Genomic DNA, 16,208 nt, shown 5'->3' on the forward strand with positions numbered 1-16,208 from the left:
TATAAATATAAAGTTTATTCAGTATAGTGTTTAGAAAAATAAGTTCACATCATCTCAGAATACAAATAAAACACTTAATTGTCCAGGCACAAACCCCTATTACAGTACAACAAACATACATACTTTAGATCTCTTTGGTTGGGTAATTAAGCACAGATATGTTTGATGATACACTCTGGGGTGGCATCACCTAACAGTGCAGTAAAGTCTTCTGATTATTCCCTCCTCTAATGCGTACATTCCGCTTAAGTTTCATATTTGTTGTAAGGCACAATAAACCCATATCGCAGAAATAACTGGTTAGTTCTGGACAAACAGTACATGCAGCAAAAGAACAAACATCCTCTGAATGTGAATCCTGAAAGTCAGAAGATTCACCCCTTCCTTGAGTTCAGAAATTTAAGAAGCTACTTTTAAACTATATGAAACATACAAGTAAGGTATAAAATATCCTTCAAGATAATAACTGCTAGGAGATACAGGAAGACTTCAGGTCTCCTTGCTTGAAAAATGTCATTACCTTTGTTTCCAGAGTTATAAAATTACTGTTCTTTATGAGATGCTTCTCGACCACAAGCACTCATGCCCCCGGAGTCCTGCACACATATTTCATATGAAAATGGAGGGATGAACCCTCCTGGTTGTTCATCTGCCCTTGCTAAGAAAGATGCACAGGCACTGGTTCCTGTGCACATGGGGCCAAATTCTGCCCTGCTTTATTTAACTGAAAACAGTTACTGAGGTGAATTTGCAGGATTTGAAGTAAGAATCTGTCTATTATTGTCATTAATCTTGGATTGACAATAACAACAGTAAAGATGGTTCCAGCCTTACTTTTGGGTAAAGTAGCTTTCTGAATGCGTCTTCCTGAATCCACAGGTAGGGTAAAGCAGTAAATGAAAGAGGTATATGCTTTGACAGACCATGACCATTCAGTTATAACTGTCTGAGTGTCAGCCTTGTGCACTGGTTCATACTGCCACCATATAGTGGGTCAAATCCATCCTTGATCCAACTCCAATGAAATGAATGGACCATATTCTCAGCTGGTCTGAAAGAACATTAAAGTCAATGGAACTGTGTTAGTTCGGCCCAGCTGAGGACTTGGCCGATAGCTGTCTGTGATTTATGTGGCTGAAATGTCCTTTTAGGTAAGACCACAGGAATAATGCTGCAAATAGTCCAGAAAGAGCATCCAATTTAAGGTATTTCTGGCTCTCTGCAAAACTCTGGGTGAAACAGAGGCAGCGTTAATTAGAAGTAGTAAAGAACAAAGGGTTTTCTAACACCATGTTATGCAACAGCTTGCTTAAACTTTAAGCGTCTTTTTCAAAGCTGAATCTGGGACCAGAGAAGTAGTAGAATTTGGCAATGTTTCCTGTAAGATTTCCAGTGGACTTACAAGTTACAAACATATATGAAGTTGAAATGATTCTTTGTTCTCATCTGTAACAGAGAGGGAGGGAGGGAAGGAAGGAGGAGAAGGAACACATATGCCAGATAGATGTACCTTCCATTTAAACAACAGAATGTGATAATAAGGACTGTCTGTGGGGCTTGGACACTCACTGCCATTTATGTGTGTGGGTGATGAGCACCTGTACCCCCTAAACACCACGTAAAATCCTCAGTTTGGGGATCAGTGGAGCAATGCCTTATTTACAGCAGCCAAAGATCCAGCCCCAGACGCTTTTCAGGGCTTTGTGTACTGTCTATTTAGAGCAGTTAGCCTGCTTGCTTGAGGGCCACATAATAAAAACTGACCCTTATTTTACAGTAGGAGTAAAACTACTATTTAAATATCTATTTTAAAAACACTGTACCGTGCAATGAGTCTTTATATTGTGCATATGTACCTGCAGAAAACATGAGGTTATAACTACCTTATCTGGAGGGAATGACACTTATTTTCCTTGGGAGAAAGAAAAAGTAAAACTTAATAATAAGTTACTTGATATCTGGAAGACTAGAATAGATTAATCTTACTTTGCCCCAAACCACTGCCTTTATGTACATCCTGCACTCCCACTGAAGAGTGGGAAGTCTCCTATTAGAAGTACCAAACACTCCAAGATACGCACCACTGTAACAACATACAGAGTTTTCATGTCAACTGTGCTGCAAAGCCATGGAATTCAGAGCCTCAGTAACAGAACAAATGCAAAGGAGGAAAAAAAAAAATAATAAAAAAAGTAACAGGTACTGGTGGAACACCACAGTCTTTTGAGTTATGAGACCGGATTGCATTAGCAACTGATTGCTCTGAAATACTCTCTAGCTTGCCTTCAAATATAGTCTGAGCTTCACAGACCAAATGTTAAGCCAGAAACAACTTCAGAGCCACGCATATGCTCTCCGTTAACATGACAATGATACAGGGTCCTTCTCGTTTTCCAAACGGTTGCACAAATTCACGCAAAGCAAATACAGCTACTGTTATCGTCATCATCATCACCTTGGTTTTATGGGTGAAGAAGAGGTGGGAAGCAGATTGCTCATGCTGGAGCCCAGCAAACAGATAAACAAGCAGAGCAGAGAGAACTCTGGCCTATCTGATTCCCAGCTCACGCGGAGATCCCCTGAATGTCAAGGGAAGTTGTGCCAGGGGAACATACAGCTCCATGTTCTGCTTGTGATAATCTCCACTTTAAAGCGCTTGCCTTAAACATTCTTTTTGCTTGGGAGCACGTGGGGACAGCCAACTGCTAATGGGCTGTTTCTGTTTGCAGAGCATCAGTGACTCACTACAGCTGCAAAGGGCACCCCTTGCACACTTGCTCTTCCCTTTCCCTGTACTTTTCCCTGCAGCCCTTGACTCTGGCTTGTAGCATGGACTCCAGTGCTTACCAACAGAGCTCAGCTTCAAGGTTCCACAGAATACCTTGCACGCTGCATTCAATATAGTGCAAAACAATAGCAAGGATGCCTATGCCATGCTCATGGTGCACAGAAAAAAAACATTCCTCAAAGGCTTTCCACAGAACCAGTTAACAACCAAGACAGAAACAGACTGGGATGTGCTACCCCTCTATTCTTTTTCCTTGCCTTTTTTTTTTTTTTGTCCTTTATAGAGTGATCTTGTTTTGTCCTGAGCCTGATTCAGAACCCACAGAAGCTTATGAAAACATTTCCCATTGCCTTCCAAAGGCTTCAGACCAGGCCCCTGATGAGGACGAATACATGCTTTAGTTACCGTATATATTCACATTAGAATAAAAAATAATAAAACAAAACCACAAAGATTAACAGCATGTCATTTTCATACATCTGCATTCCTATTATTATTTTAAAGCTTAAGGATGTGCTTTTCCATGCTACAAAAACTCCTCTGGAGAAAAGGTAAGATCTGTTCCACCTGCCCATAGCCTGCCTGCCTCTGCTGTCCCCGGCGCAGCACAAAGATGCGAAGGGAGAGGAGACCTATCGCCAGCCAAGCTGAGAGCATAGCTGCTCCCACGAGCCCTTTGGGCAGCTGCAGTTCCCACCATCAGCCCCCATGCTGCTTCTTCTGGAAGATTATATAAATACACACTTGAGTGCACTCCTGCATGGAGGCCTGCTTGCCTGAAGAGCAGCTGAAGCCCTCCCACACGGGCTTTTCGGCCAATGGGTCCATGTAGACATGGGGCTCCCTTCCCTGGCCTACCCATCCAACGTTTCCTGCTCAGCTGCCCGAGGCTGGAGCCAAGACCTTTCCCTTGGCATGACGGCTCTGCCCATGGTCCGTCTCTGGACTCCTCCTGCCCTGCTGATGTGGTGCAGAAGGACCTATCTTTGGCTCTCTGCACCACTAGTAAATGTCACCCATGATGGCTGAAAGACTTAAAACTCTTCTTACTCGTGCAAGCAGGGGCACTGAAGTCAGCAGGTCTACTTGCAGAAGTAAGGCATCAGGATTTGGCCCTGAGGACGGATATTTGCAAGTTAGTGTTTTTATTCCTCCTGCCACTGTGCTTTAGTAACAAAGATAAGGCCACTAGGAAGAAAGGCACGTGGAATTCTGTAAAAAATATACAAAAAGGTTCAACTAATTCGGAAATTAGTAACAAAACAAACAAAAAACCCCTGAACACAAAGACAGAGGGGACAGAGACAGGGACCTCCTGGGTTTGTGAGACTGGGAGTTCATTTTCTAGTGTCAGTGTGATTAACATTTTACTTTTACAGTCTATTGCTTGAAAAACTACAAAAAAGTAAAACCTTGTCAGAAATAACTATGCTTACTTCCTGCTCAAACAATAAAAATAAATTAAACAGCCAGAAAACGTTTTCCTTTTCAATGCATTGTGTCTAAATTGAAAGGGAACATAAACCATAAATAAAATCCATTGTACTAATTTTAAAAAAAGTCTCCTTTATAAGAACTGAAACAATATTTACATTCATACTGGAAAGAAAGCTTCCGAGTTGCATAATTAAGAGTTTCAAATGATGTTTTTTCTGGTGCACTGACAAAATGCTAGCTGTAAGCATTTACACACCTGTAAATGTTTGATGTGAGATTTTTGGTTTGAATGCAAGTCTGCTGGGAAAAAGCAAACACACCAGTAACAATATTATTTATGATTTTGTTTCACTTCTTAACCTCAAACAACATAAAAGCCGGTAAGGTATCGTCTTAGAGTTCCTTAGAAATTTCTCAATGCCCATGAACTAGAAGTAAACAGCAAAAATGACTGCATTGTTTCTACCTTTCTGGAGCGAGATTTGTGTTTTCTATCTAATGTTAGGAGTGTATACTTACTGTTGAGAGTATGTTGTACTATGGAGAGTTTAGTTACATTATCAGGGTAGTATCTTGTAGTCAAACCTGTACCCATTCGTTCAGGACTTGCTCTGGCATTTCCTTTTTCCTTTAATCTGCTTAAAAGAGAACACTGCATGCAAACCAAGTGTGGCAACCTAATTCCATCGCTGGAGATTCCTCTGTACACTGATGCAGACCACTTAAGTGTTCTTCTGTTTTCTTCAAATGAAAAAAAAAAACCCAACCACCAAACAACAAAAAAAACAACAAAAGAACCCTACTTTGTGTTTGTTAGGGCCTCAACAGGAGACTTATCTATTAAAAACAGAAAGCAGGGGAAAAAAGTTACAAGTCTTGCATATCTTCATCCATCTGAACTGTCTGCAGTTTGGCAAGTTCTTTTTTGTCCGTTTCCAGTTCTTCACAAACCGTGTCAACCATGTTACTCATAACATACTTGGATTTTGAATCCAGCATCATTAAATTGCCAGTTGACTTACTCTCAGCATTAGGTAAGAAATTCTCTTTGACATCAGGTACGGCTTGCAGAACTAACCTGTGCTCTCTGACAAAATCTTGATGTACTTGTGCAGAGGGGTGGCTGACACGGTCTCCACTTGTAGAAACTATTTCTCCAAGTGCAGGCTGTGCTGTAGAAATGGACAACAAATCTTGACTGGTAATGAGGGAACAGTTCTGAAGGGTTGCATAGTTAGTGTTGCTGATAGATATCACTGTAGAGGTACTGGTCACGGGTGATGACATGGACTGGCTCTCTGAGATACCAGAGTTCAGTTCTGCAGCATTTAAAAGAGTTGGTGGTGTGAGGGAAAAATTATGTGAAGGTGTTACATTCACTAACGAGGAGGCCAGGGACTGGAGTCCTCCGCTGGATATATTTTCAGAAGACATGTTTACATTTAGTTGCGTGTTCTGACTGACTGGCATCAACTGAGAAAATACAAGGCTTCTTTCCAGTCCTTCTTGCTTGACAGAGCCTACCGCCTGGCCTGAATTGGGAACTGTATAAACGACCGCACTTGGAGCGAGGGGACTGAAGAAAACCTTTCCTTGCTGCACTGTTGAAGATTCAGTCGTAAAAGTTCCCCCATCAGATGTGCTGGGACTTACTGAAACATTACCTAGATGAAGGGAAGCACAAGAAAGGAAAACATGGATTATAGTTTGCAGATGATTGTGGAGGCATTTTGTTCAGCCATTTTGGTCTTTTTTTATATCTGCAGGACACATACTCTAATATATCATGCAGCACAGAATAGCGTTGTTTGTAACAGGTGAGAGAAAATTTGGTATGAAGAAATAAAAGCTGTTAATACAAACTGCTTCTAGAAAGAAAAAAAAAGGGTTCTGGTATATAAGGTATCTTTCAGGTTCTCATTAAGGGGCAAACAGTCCTCAGCCATGTGATTAAAACGAACGTGCTTTGGCCTTCCCTAGTTGCCACCACTCAATTTCTATCTAAAAATAGAAGCATGAAAGGCTATTAAAGATAGTTCAGTGACAGACTACAGCTTGCGTGTGGGAACTGGAGGCACATCACATGAAATCCACTACTGCTGGGCAGAACCTACCTGAGTCAACCTGTAAGCAACAAAATCCAGTAACTTCTATCCGGTCAACGAGGCAGTCCATCAAGCACTCGGATGTATTGCCTTTCACCTCGCTTTATCACTTACTTCTAAAAGCCTAAACCTACCACATCCATCATGCTGTGTAAAAATCACACAGCAACTGCCTACCCTTGCTGAAAGCCGCAGCACTGCTTGTGTGATGCTGTAGCTAGCCAAAGCAAGAAGAGGTGGCCAGAGATGATCTGAAGTTGTTTTTACTGGACATGCCATCTAAGCTGCCATTATAATAATTCCAAAAATTAGATATACTGGCGCTTGGGACTGGGTCCCAGTTCAAACACCTTCCTCTCACAAAAGCAGTTTAATTATAAGAGGCTACAGTTGGAGACACCTAAAGTTTTTAGAACAGTACTGAAGATAAATTTCTCGCCTGAATAGCTCTCTATTCATTTCTGTTAATCAATGATGACTTTCTGGAAGATACGACTCATGTAAACTAGAGTAATAAAGTGAGGCAATTTGAAGTTACCTGGTGATATCATTTACTGTAGCTTACTTAAAATACCCTGCAGCACATTGCAATTGGACTAAACAGTCAGCTATCCATCCGTCTCAACGTGTTAAGAAAACCAAAAAGAAATCAAAGCAGCAAATATCGATCTTGACTTTTTTCTGCACCAGACTAGATGTATGGTGGATCATTCTCCAGTGGGAATTGTATTTTTAACAATGGGGAAAACATTCAGAGAGGAGCTTACTATGAATCTTAGGACTTTCAAACACAATAGTTCCACATTACTGAAGGGACAGAAGTCCCTTTCTCACCTTTGCTGGCTGTCAGTTTATGCCTTGGAGCATGTGGATTAAATGGCTTTTGTAATTACTTGTGGTATTCAGACTAAGTGTCTTCTCTTTTCCATCTTGGTTAAGCTATGTACCAGTAACTTCCCGTGACCATGTGTGTCACATTTTTAGGATCTTATAATTGTGCACCCATTTAAAATGTGTTTGTACAGCTTCAGTGTTCCTCCCCATATCATAGCAAGAATCATTGACTCTCTATACTCATTTAATTCACACAAGCTAACGTGAGCACAGTTTCATTTTCATTATAGCACTCACAGTTCCTGAAAGTAAAGAGATTCATTCAAGTTTAATCATTTTCATAACCAAAGATACTGTGGCTAATGATTAATAAAGCTGTTTGGTTGTGCTTTATAACCTGCTTCAAAACAAGGATCTAGAACTAGGCTTACGCTCCCTGGGATTCTTCCTGGGCGGCTGCAAGTTTCAGTCTATGGTATGTTAAGACAAACTCTAAAGCAAACTTGGGGAGGAGCCTGCACACTTGGCACGTGAACCTGCGATGACATATTTCCCTTGGACGGAAGGCAGTTCTATCCAAATACCCTCACATTTCATATCTATAAGCTATTGCATATTTCTATTGTTTCCCTGCAGTTTAATCTTCCTTAATTAGAGGACAGAAAATGTACCAGCATTAACTGTTTAGTCATGTTGTGTCTACAGTCATTTAAGATTTGTTTTTATGAAATGCTTTGGTTAAAAGAAAAGGAAAAAGAAAAAAGAAAAATCAACAAAACAAACCAAAAAGCCAAAACAACCACTAGAACAACGATGGTAACAATTTCCAGCTGCTGCAATTTTAATTTTTGTAAACCTTCTCATTAAAAGAATTCAGTGGCAAATGGGAAATATTTTGAATTACTGAAACGTGTAAAATTTACAGATATTTGTGAAGACCGGTATCACAGACTTCCGAGAACAGCATGAGATGAAAGGGGTGCAAATTACCAGACGAACTTCTCTGCTCCTCGCAGAGGAGCTCAGCCTCATGTAACAGTCTGCCCATGAGCATAACCCACTATAAAGGAAGGCAAAAGGTATTTTTTGATGTACTGTGTGTAGCCATGGTTGAGATTCAATCCTAGTACCTTGGAAGCAAAGGACCACAGCTTCTAAAATGCTAAGTGTGCCCAATTCCAACTTGTTCTCATACCTCTTACTGTAAGAGACAAAACTTTTACCTTGTGAAGCTGCCACAGAAACAGGAGGCAGCTGCAGAGAAGAAAAACCGATGCTTCCGTTCAGCAGCTGGCCATTTGTTCCTGAATTGGGGATCTGGACAATGCCATACTGGTTTATTTGGACAGGAGCAGTAAAAGTAACTACAGAGCCTCCATCTTGTGAAGCAGCAGTTTGTATGCTTTCCCTTTTCACCTCTGAGCTTGGTATCAACCCCGGGAATGAGACTGGGATGTTGCTGGGGCTGAAGGTGGCTGCTGCGGCATTGGGGACCGAAGCTTGAAGGAGTTTGAAGTCCTTAACATCTTCTGACGAAGATGACAGTATATCAGTAATAGATACACCATTGCTCACGACACTTGATGTGGTTTTGGGCGAATTTAAGGTAACAGTCTGCGAAGCCCCCACACTGAGTCCATTGAGAATGACACCGTTGGGTCCCTGAAGAAAAGAGCTACCATTGAGAAAGACAGGAGAGGTACTGGCAGGCACGAGGTTTCCATTCAACAAGACACCAGATGAGCTCAAGGCTATTTTAGTGTTTCCGAGCTGCTGCATGTAGACGGGCTCCATGTGGCCAGGAAGGCTGAGGCTGGTAACACCATCAGATGAGCTGGAGAGCGGATGGGGAGATAAATCCTCCTGCCCCTTACTGGATTCATCTTCTGTGCTAGGGTTGCCATCTGACTCGCTATGGGAAAAGATGGAGAGATGACACTGCATTACCACGGCATGCCAGCAAGCTCTGCAGCAAGGGGGGCTCCTTGCTCTGATACAGTTTGTGAGAGTTTTCCCAAAGGGGTTTTTTTTGGTGTTTTGCCTTTACAAGACACTTTTAAACAAATTTCAAGTCAAGGGGAAGGTTTCTTAGAAAAGGTCAAACGAAACTTCCGCTGAAGAGAAACTTTACAAACTGGGTTATGAACTTGTAAATAAATCCGCCCCCCCATGACCATCCGACCCGGGCGACCGAAGGGGGCTGCCTCGGGCCCCGCTCCGCCGAACCAGCGTGCCCACACGTGTGAGAATGGCCGCAGCCATTTGGTAAATCGCCGGGCGACACCAGCGGGAGGTGAGAGCGAGCAGGCCGGGAAGCGCCGCCCGACCCCGGGCCCCCACCGCCCCGGCCCGGGGGCAGGCCCGGCCGCCGCGGGCTGTGGTGACGGTGGGCGGCCTTTGTGCCGCGCCCCGCGGGCCACCCCGGCCCCGCCGAGCCCCTCCGCCCGGAGCTGCGCCGGGGTTTATTTTTTCTGACTGGTCCGCCCTCGACTGCATTTTTCGGTCGCTCCCTCCCCCTCGGCCGCTCGCCCTTTGAAGTGTCCCGCGGAGAGGGGGCCGCGGCGGCACAATCGCGCCCTTGGTTGAGAAATGCCTTGGGGCCCTACGCCGCTTTTTTCCCCTCCTCTCCTCCCTTCCTCCCCCTTCGCCTCTCCCCTCCCTTCCAGTCCCTGCCCCGGGAGGAAGGAGGGGGGCGGGAGCGGGGAGGTCACCTCCACCTGCCCGCCTCGCGGCGCCGAGCCCCCGCCGCGGCCCCTCCGCCCGCAGGGAGGGACACACGGAGGCCCGGGGGGAGCGCGGAGCCCTGGGCCGGGCGCGGGCGGAGCGGGGCCGGGCGGGGGAGGCTCTCCCGCCCCGCGGGGAGCGAACGGCCGCGGGGCTGGAGGCGGAGGCCTGTGGCGGGCCGAGTCCGGCAGAGCCGCCGCTGAGGCCCGGCACGGCCGGCCCCGCTCCCCCGGTGAAACCCGAGCCCGGCCCGCTCCCGAGTCAGGTTTCAAAACAGAGCGAGCGGCGGGACCCCACACCCCCGCGCGTCCTGCGCCCGCGTCAATGATTAACTCTGTCAGGCGCGACAATTAAATAAAAACAAGGAGTGGGGGGACACAAGCACACCCCCTCCCCTCCCGTCATGTCCCGTCCCCGCAGCCCGCCGCGCCGCCGGTGTCCGCAGCCTCCCGGGCCGGGGGGCAGGAGTGCGGCGCGGGGCGGTGAAGGGGCGGCGAAGCCGGGAAGTTTCCCCGCGCTGCCTCGGCGCGGCTCGCCTGCCTGCGTGCCCGGGCCGGGTGGGTGTGTGGGAGCGGGGAGGAGGAAGGAGGGGAGGACGAGGCGCACCGAAGGTAAGCGCCATGTTTGCAAGGGAAGAAAGAGCCGGGAGAGGGAAGGCAGGCGGGAGAGGGGGCGGGGAGGAAAGTTTGCCCTCACCTTTTGGACTGGGTCTCGGAAGGGTTGCGGTCCCGCTGCCTGCGGTTCTTAAACCAGTTGCTGACCTGGGTGAGGGACAGCCCAGTGATCTTGGCCAGATTGCGCTTCTCGGCCGGCGAGGGGTACCGGTTCTGCTTGTAGAGCTCCTTCAGCGCGTTGCGGGACTTCTCCTTGAAGCAGTAGACGGTCTCCTCGCCGTCCCAAATTGTCCTAGGCAGAGGGTATTTCCTCCGCAGCCTGTACTTGTCCACCGCCCCCAGGGGTCTGCCCCGGGCTCGCTCCGCCTCGGTGTAGCGAGCCTTGTACCAGAGCTCCTGCAGGAGCGGGTGGTTGGAGGAGTCGAAGTTGTGGCTCTCCAGGATGCTGTAGAGCTCGGCGTAGATGCCCTGGTGGAAAGCCACCAGCGCCCGGGCTTTCATCAGACTCTCGTTGCCACGTAGCAAATCGCTCGGGGGCAAAGACCACAGGAACCTGGCCAGGCGGTCCAGGTTCCCACCTTGCTGCAGCGCTTCGCAGACGCAGGCGACGTGGTCCGGGGAGAAAGCCAGGGGGGTCTGCGAGGAGGAGGAGGAAGAAGAAGAAGAAGAGGGAGAGGAGGCAGCGTGGTGATTCCTGGCCAGGAGTTCCGTGTGGAGCAGTACCTGGTCCGCGGCTCCCTCCTCCGCGGCGGCGGCGGAGCCTGTGTGCTCCATGGGGAACGGGGCCGCGGCGGGAGGGGGCGGCGGCGGCGGCGCCGCCGGGTTGAGAGCTCCCGCCGCGGCCCCGTCGGGGGACACCTTGCTGGCTTCAGAGAGGATTTCCATCACATTTTCCTGCTTGATCTCCACCGCGCTCGTGATCTCGTCCGTGGGGGAGGCAGAAGACATATTTCGGTTTGTTTTCCTTTTTGCCTTTTTTTTTTTTTTTTTTCCCCCGTCCCCTTCTCCTCCTCTCCCCCCTTCCTCCTATCTCTCTGGAAAGTCCACTCCTCCTCCTCCTCCTGCTGCTGCTCTCGACCGGCTCTAGCCGATCAGGTTTCCTCCCGGCCACGCAATAACCATTAAAGATAGCTGCTATAGCAAAGTAGTGTAAACGGGCTCCTCTCCGCAGCTCCCCCCAACGTGACTCCCAGCCCCGCTGCAATACTATATGGCACCGCAGCCTGCTGGCCCGGCCGCGCCCGCCCATTGGCTGCGCCGCGCCGGGGGGGCGGGGGCTCCCGCGTCTCCAGGGCAACCGTCAATCAAGCTGCGGTGCTCCGCTCCTCTGCCCCCTCCCCAGCTCCACCTGGAGCGCGGCGCCCCGCCGCAGGGACGCCCCGCGGGCGAGGGGAGGCGGGCGGCGGCCGTGGGTCCCCTCACCTGCGCCGCCTGACCCCGGGTGGGGAGAGCCCAAACTCGCAGGGGCGAGGCGGTGGTTGCCCGGGGTGAGGCACGGCACCTCAGCCTCCTGTTGATTATTCATTGTGAGGGAGGGCCCCCCCCCGGTTACAACCGGAGCTCTCGGGACGAAACAGCCTGCTCTCCCGCCCCAACGCCACGCAGATACTGCCTCGTGCGGCTCGTACCTGCTCGGCCCGGCCGCCGCGGCCCTCTGCGCCGCTGGCTGGCTCTGCCTGGCGGTGGTCGTGGCCGGGAGGGGTGCGCAGCGAGGCGGGCCGGGCCCCACGGCAGGCGGAACGCGCGGGGCGGCGGGCGGTGCCGGCGGGCCCCTTTGGCGGAGGCACCGCGTGGCGGAAGTCGGAAGGCCCGGATGGAGGCAGCAGGAGGGGAGTCAGGGGGGAGGCAGAGGGAGGCGGCTGCAGCCACGGCCATGGATATGGATGACTTGGGCTGCCCGCGGTGCAAGACCACCAAGTACCGCAACCCCTCCTTGAAGCTGATGGTGAACGTCTGCGGGCACACGCTGTGAGTGGGGCTGCCGTCTAGCCGTGGAGGGACCGGAGGGGAACGGCCGCGGTGAGGGGAGAGGGGAAGGGCGCCCCGGCCCGGGCGGGGGGGGCGGGCGGCGGGGCCTGAGGTAACCGCTGCATTCCCGGCCGGTCTGGGGGTGGGCGTGAGGCCGACCCGGCGGGCGGTAGCGTGGCGGCCCGGGCCCCCGTTTGCCTCTCCATGCGGCAGCGCCGTGGCCAGCGGTTGCGCTTCGGGCCGGGGGCCGGATCGCGGGGTGGGTGGCTGGGTCTGAAGCGTTGTTTTCGGCTGCTTCTCTGTAGTGAAATGCTGCGGGGGGGGAGGAGAGGGGGAGGGAAACACGCAGTACTCGGCTCCTGTCCCGAAGGGGTGTGGGGCTTTCTCCAGGGGGAACGTGGAGAAAAATAAATTTCTCATCAACGTAAACACTTCTTATTTGTATCTAATACTGTGTTTGGATAATTAAGCAGGAAAAAAAAGAGGGTTGCTTTGCTTGTTTGTTTTTCTGGTGTGGGGATTCTGCCGATGAGGAATACTTTGTATGAAGCTCTGATGCTGGTTTAAATATTTGGAAAATCCTCTTGTGGACCTGGGCTGGTGGTGGTGGTTACTCATTCTGTATTTTATTTTTTTTTTTTTTTGCAATGAGAGTCATAACTTCTTTTCTCTTTCCCCAAAGATGAACGCTTAGATAATTCCCACCACAGGCGCTAGCTGATGTAAGTCACACATAGTTTGAACTCTCGCTTTCACATCTGGGCATCTTCCTTAGTTGGTGTGGAAGTTTTAAAGGATCTACTCTAAATTCTTTCTAGATACATGCAATAGAAGCCTCCTACTGCAGTAGCAGCCTTTTTTCTTTTTGTGTGTATGTGTGTCTTTTCATCTTTCCTGTGCTGTGTATATTGAGCTGTTTATGTTTTTACAAAACAAAATACATGTTACATACAAAAGATGCAGCCTGAAAGCTTTATTGAACTTGATATAAGTGTTGCAAGTGAACTGGATTGCAAAAAGGATTTATGCTATTTTCTTAGAAAAAAGCATTAAAAAAAAAAAAAAAAAGCATTGGTCCTGTTCTCTACAGCTGTGCAAGCACTTCTGCTGCCATGAGCGAAGGTGTGTGGGAGAGTCCAGGTGGTCTCCTGGTTGTGGTGGTGTAGGAGAGGACAGCGTTAGGAGTGCCTCTTTACTGAGAGTGATGCTGGCTGCGTGGAAGAGCAGCTTTAGCTGGAGTTCAAAAGCTTTTAGACAAGGCTGTGCAGCTTTAAAATGATGCCTTTATCTTGTATTCCAGTGAAGATCAAAGGGATAGTGGTCTTGATGATCTTCTGCTTTCAAGCTCCTCTAGAGCCACTTCCAGCAGAGGACAGCATGTTTCAGTTTGCTCTGCTGCTTTGGTTCTCAGTGTTTAGTTGGTTTTTTTTTGTAGCTGAGCTTGCTTGAGAAAATTAGTCATGTTTTGTGCTGTACTGGGTCCAACTGCTGACACAGTATTTGGGGTTAATGTCTTTGTCTTGGTTTCCTTGTGTCTTCTCAGCTGCACAAGGACTGTCTCTGCTTCCCCCAGCTCTTGTTGTTTGCACTTCTGCATTTGGCAAATGTTTTATCCAAGACTGGATTGGTAGTCTGGATCTGTGTGGCCCTGGGTTGAGGCAGCCAGTGTCTCTGTAGGGTGCTTGCTGGGAAAGGGCTACGCAGGCCCACCCAGATGGACCTTACCTGGACCCAGCAAGGTCTTGTTAGTCCCTCCTTTACCTTCTCAGCAAAGGGCGTCTGTGCAGCTGAGCACCGCTGCTTTAAAGCATGTGTGTGCGTAGGTAAAGCTGAAGTCACTGTGTAAGTAGGATCACTGGATTTCTTTGTTGTAATTAAGGACTCTCCATCTTGATGTGGTTCTAGTGGGTCACTTTTCCTCTGTAATATCCTTGCAATTAACTCCTTTAAGGTTGATTTTTATTATTATTTCCATATGATACTACAGAGCCTTCATGCTGGAAGTCATTTCTTTGTAATGGTTAACAAATCCTTGTAATCAATAATCTAGAAGCTGGAAGCTCAGATGCGGCACCTGTGAATGAAGTATGAGGGGAAAAGAGGAGGTAATTGACATTTGTTCTTTCATAAATTCACCATGTTTCAGGCATAAGGAAGGAATATTTAACTAGTTCTCATAGCAAAAAAGCTAACATAAGTTTCTGATGGAGATATACCCTTCCTAGGCAACCTATTTGAGTAATTTGCTGTTCATGCCATTAAAAATCCTAATTTCTAATCTAAATTCGTTTGCTATAATTTAAGCATTTAAGAAGTCTAACGTGTTTTATACACCTTGTGAACTCTTTATTGCGTGTTTTCTGCAGGAATGTCACATGTTTTGGAGGCTTTCTCTTTGGTGTTTTCAACACTTAAGAAATCCTGTTCTTTAAGTCTCCTCTCTTGGGTGATTTTTATTTCTTATTTTTTACATCTCTGCGCTGTTCTCACTGATTTTCTTGAGGGTTTTTCCACTTGGATTGCATTTTTCTGGAGCACTGGAACTGGACATGGTGCTCTGTCCGAGTCCTTAGTAGAAGAGGCAGAGTCAAAATTATTTCATGTGCTTTTTGTATGATATCTGCATTTCATACATCTCAGCAGGACAATGAGTCTTTAAGGATTTTTTTTTATTTTTTTGCATGTGTGATATATGTGATTTATGTTCAGCATAAACCTCAGATTCTTTAGCACTTTACCACTCAATATATTTCTGGGCAGAACAGTGTTTAAATTTGCCTTCACTGTGGTATTACACAGCTGATTATTCTTACTGTTTTGCTCTGTCAAACTACATACTACTTCAGGTGACTTTTGCACTTGCTTCAAGTCACTTTGGATTATGAGTCCTTCCATCCAAGTGATTGTAACTGTCCCAGCTTATCCTCTGTTAACTGAAGACAAAGGCTTTTCTGTCCTGATATTTTCCAATGTATAGTTTGTGGACAAGCTGTTTTCTGAGAGATTTTTTTGAAGTTGCTGCTTGTGGCTATAAGAAATCAAACTGAGGAAGAGCAAAATATGGAGTTGCCTGCAGTAAATGGCCTCTCCCCCCCCCCCCCGGCCAAGTTACTTTCCGTAACAGTGGGGAATGCTAAAAGGTTAGAGCCATGTGAATGGCCTTGCTGCCAATTTTTTCTCTGACTGAAAAAAAGGTAAGTTTTCTCAGGGTTTGGGTTTCTAATCATCTCTCAGTACTTCAGTATGTGCTGTATTTAGATTATATGTTTAGATTATATGACAGTCAAATTAAGAGTGTCAAGAGTCCAGTTAAACCAAAACTATATTGCCTCTAGTTGCTCTTTTGCTGCCTACATGGTTACTGTGTCATTGGAGGAAATTATATTCTTTTGATATGATTCGTGTGTTGGATCTTATCTCCTTCGTTATCTGAAATATGCAGAGATAAGTTGTTTGTGTGGTTATTTGTTTCAGCATCTTCCCAGAGACTCATGGTAACCCTGACTGGTCCGTGTTTCCCTGTGTATTTGGTTCCTTGCTCTTCCGTGGCAGGTGCTTTTGTCCTTCTTCAGGCTGCTGGGACTTAATGCAGACAGCAGAGATGATCTTTGATAACTGGTTTTGTCAGTTTTCAAAGGGTAAATATTATGTCTACCAGATTTGAAAAACTTTAAGTACTCTCTTAATATTGTAACACCTGAATGTAGTCCTTAGGTTTATGGAAGCTTCTTGTCCTCA

The 16,208-nt window shown here is 47.3% G+C and overlaps 2 protein-coding genes across 7 annotated transcripts in view; one reads left to right on the forward strand and one right to left on the reverse strand.

The window, feature by feature from the left end:
- SIX4 (SIX homeobox 4) lies at positions 1-11,491 on the reverse strand. 4 transcript variants are annotated; one of them, XM_030484629.1, is made up of 4 exons: positions 11,359-11,491; positions 10,585-11,289; positions 8,388-9,076; positions 1-5,889 (listed from the first exon to the last, which is right to left on the reverse strand). In XM_030484629.1, the coding sequence occupies exons 1-4, from the start codon at positions 11,448-11,450 to the stop codon at positions 5,093-5,095; spliced, it is 2,283 nt and encodes a 760-aa protein (XP_030340489.1). In that variant the 5' UTR covers positions 11,451-11,491; the 3' UTR covers positions 1-5,092. The 4 variants fall into 4 exon arrangements, with proteins under 4 accessions (XP_030340489.1, XP_030340488.1, XP_030340487.1 ...); XM_030484628.1 differs by having other exon boundaries at positions 10,585-11,282; positions 11,352-11,491; XM_030484627.1 differs by having other exon boundaries at positions 10,585-11,491.
- A 572-nt stretch (positions 11,492-12,063) lies between these two features.
- Positions 12,064-16,208, forward strand: part of MNAT1 (MNAT1 component of CDK activating kinase) — a 133,056-nt gene continuing 128,911 nt past the window's right edge. For all 3 annotated transcript variants that reach the window (XM_030484641.1, XM_030484644.1, XM_030484645.1), the window contains exon 1: positions 12,064-12,470. In XM_030484641.1, coding sequence (XP_030340501.1) covers positions 12,316-12,470 — 155 coding nt within the window. In that variant the 5' untranslated portion in view covers positions 12,064-12,315. The remainder of the gene's footprint in view (positions 12,471-16,208) is intronic.

This window comes from Strigops habroptila, chromosome 4 (assembly GCF_004027225.2).
Source record: "Strigops habroptila isolate Jane chromosome 4, bStrHab1.2.pri, whole genome shotgun sequence".
NCBI classification, from domain to species: Eukaryota; Metazoa; Chordata; class Aves; order Psittaciformes; family Psittacidae; genus Strigops; species Strigops habroptila.

Bases quoted from the DNA above. Each gene is read 5' to 3' on its own strand.
- SIX4 (XM_030484627.1), bottom strand. From the start codon at position 11,450: ATGTCTTCTGCCTCCCCCACGGACGAGATCACGAGCGCGGTGGAGATC. The intron at 9,077-10,584 runs GTGAGGGCAAAC...CTTTTCCCATAG, and splicing joins TCCGAGACCCAGTCCAAAAG to CGAGTCAGATGGCAACCCTA. The intron at 5,890-8,387 runs GTAAAAGTTTTG...CCCTTCATCTAG, and splicing joins TTCTGTGGCAGCTTCACAAG to GTAATGTTTCAGTAAGTCCC.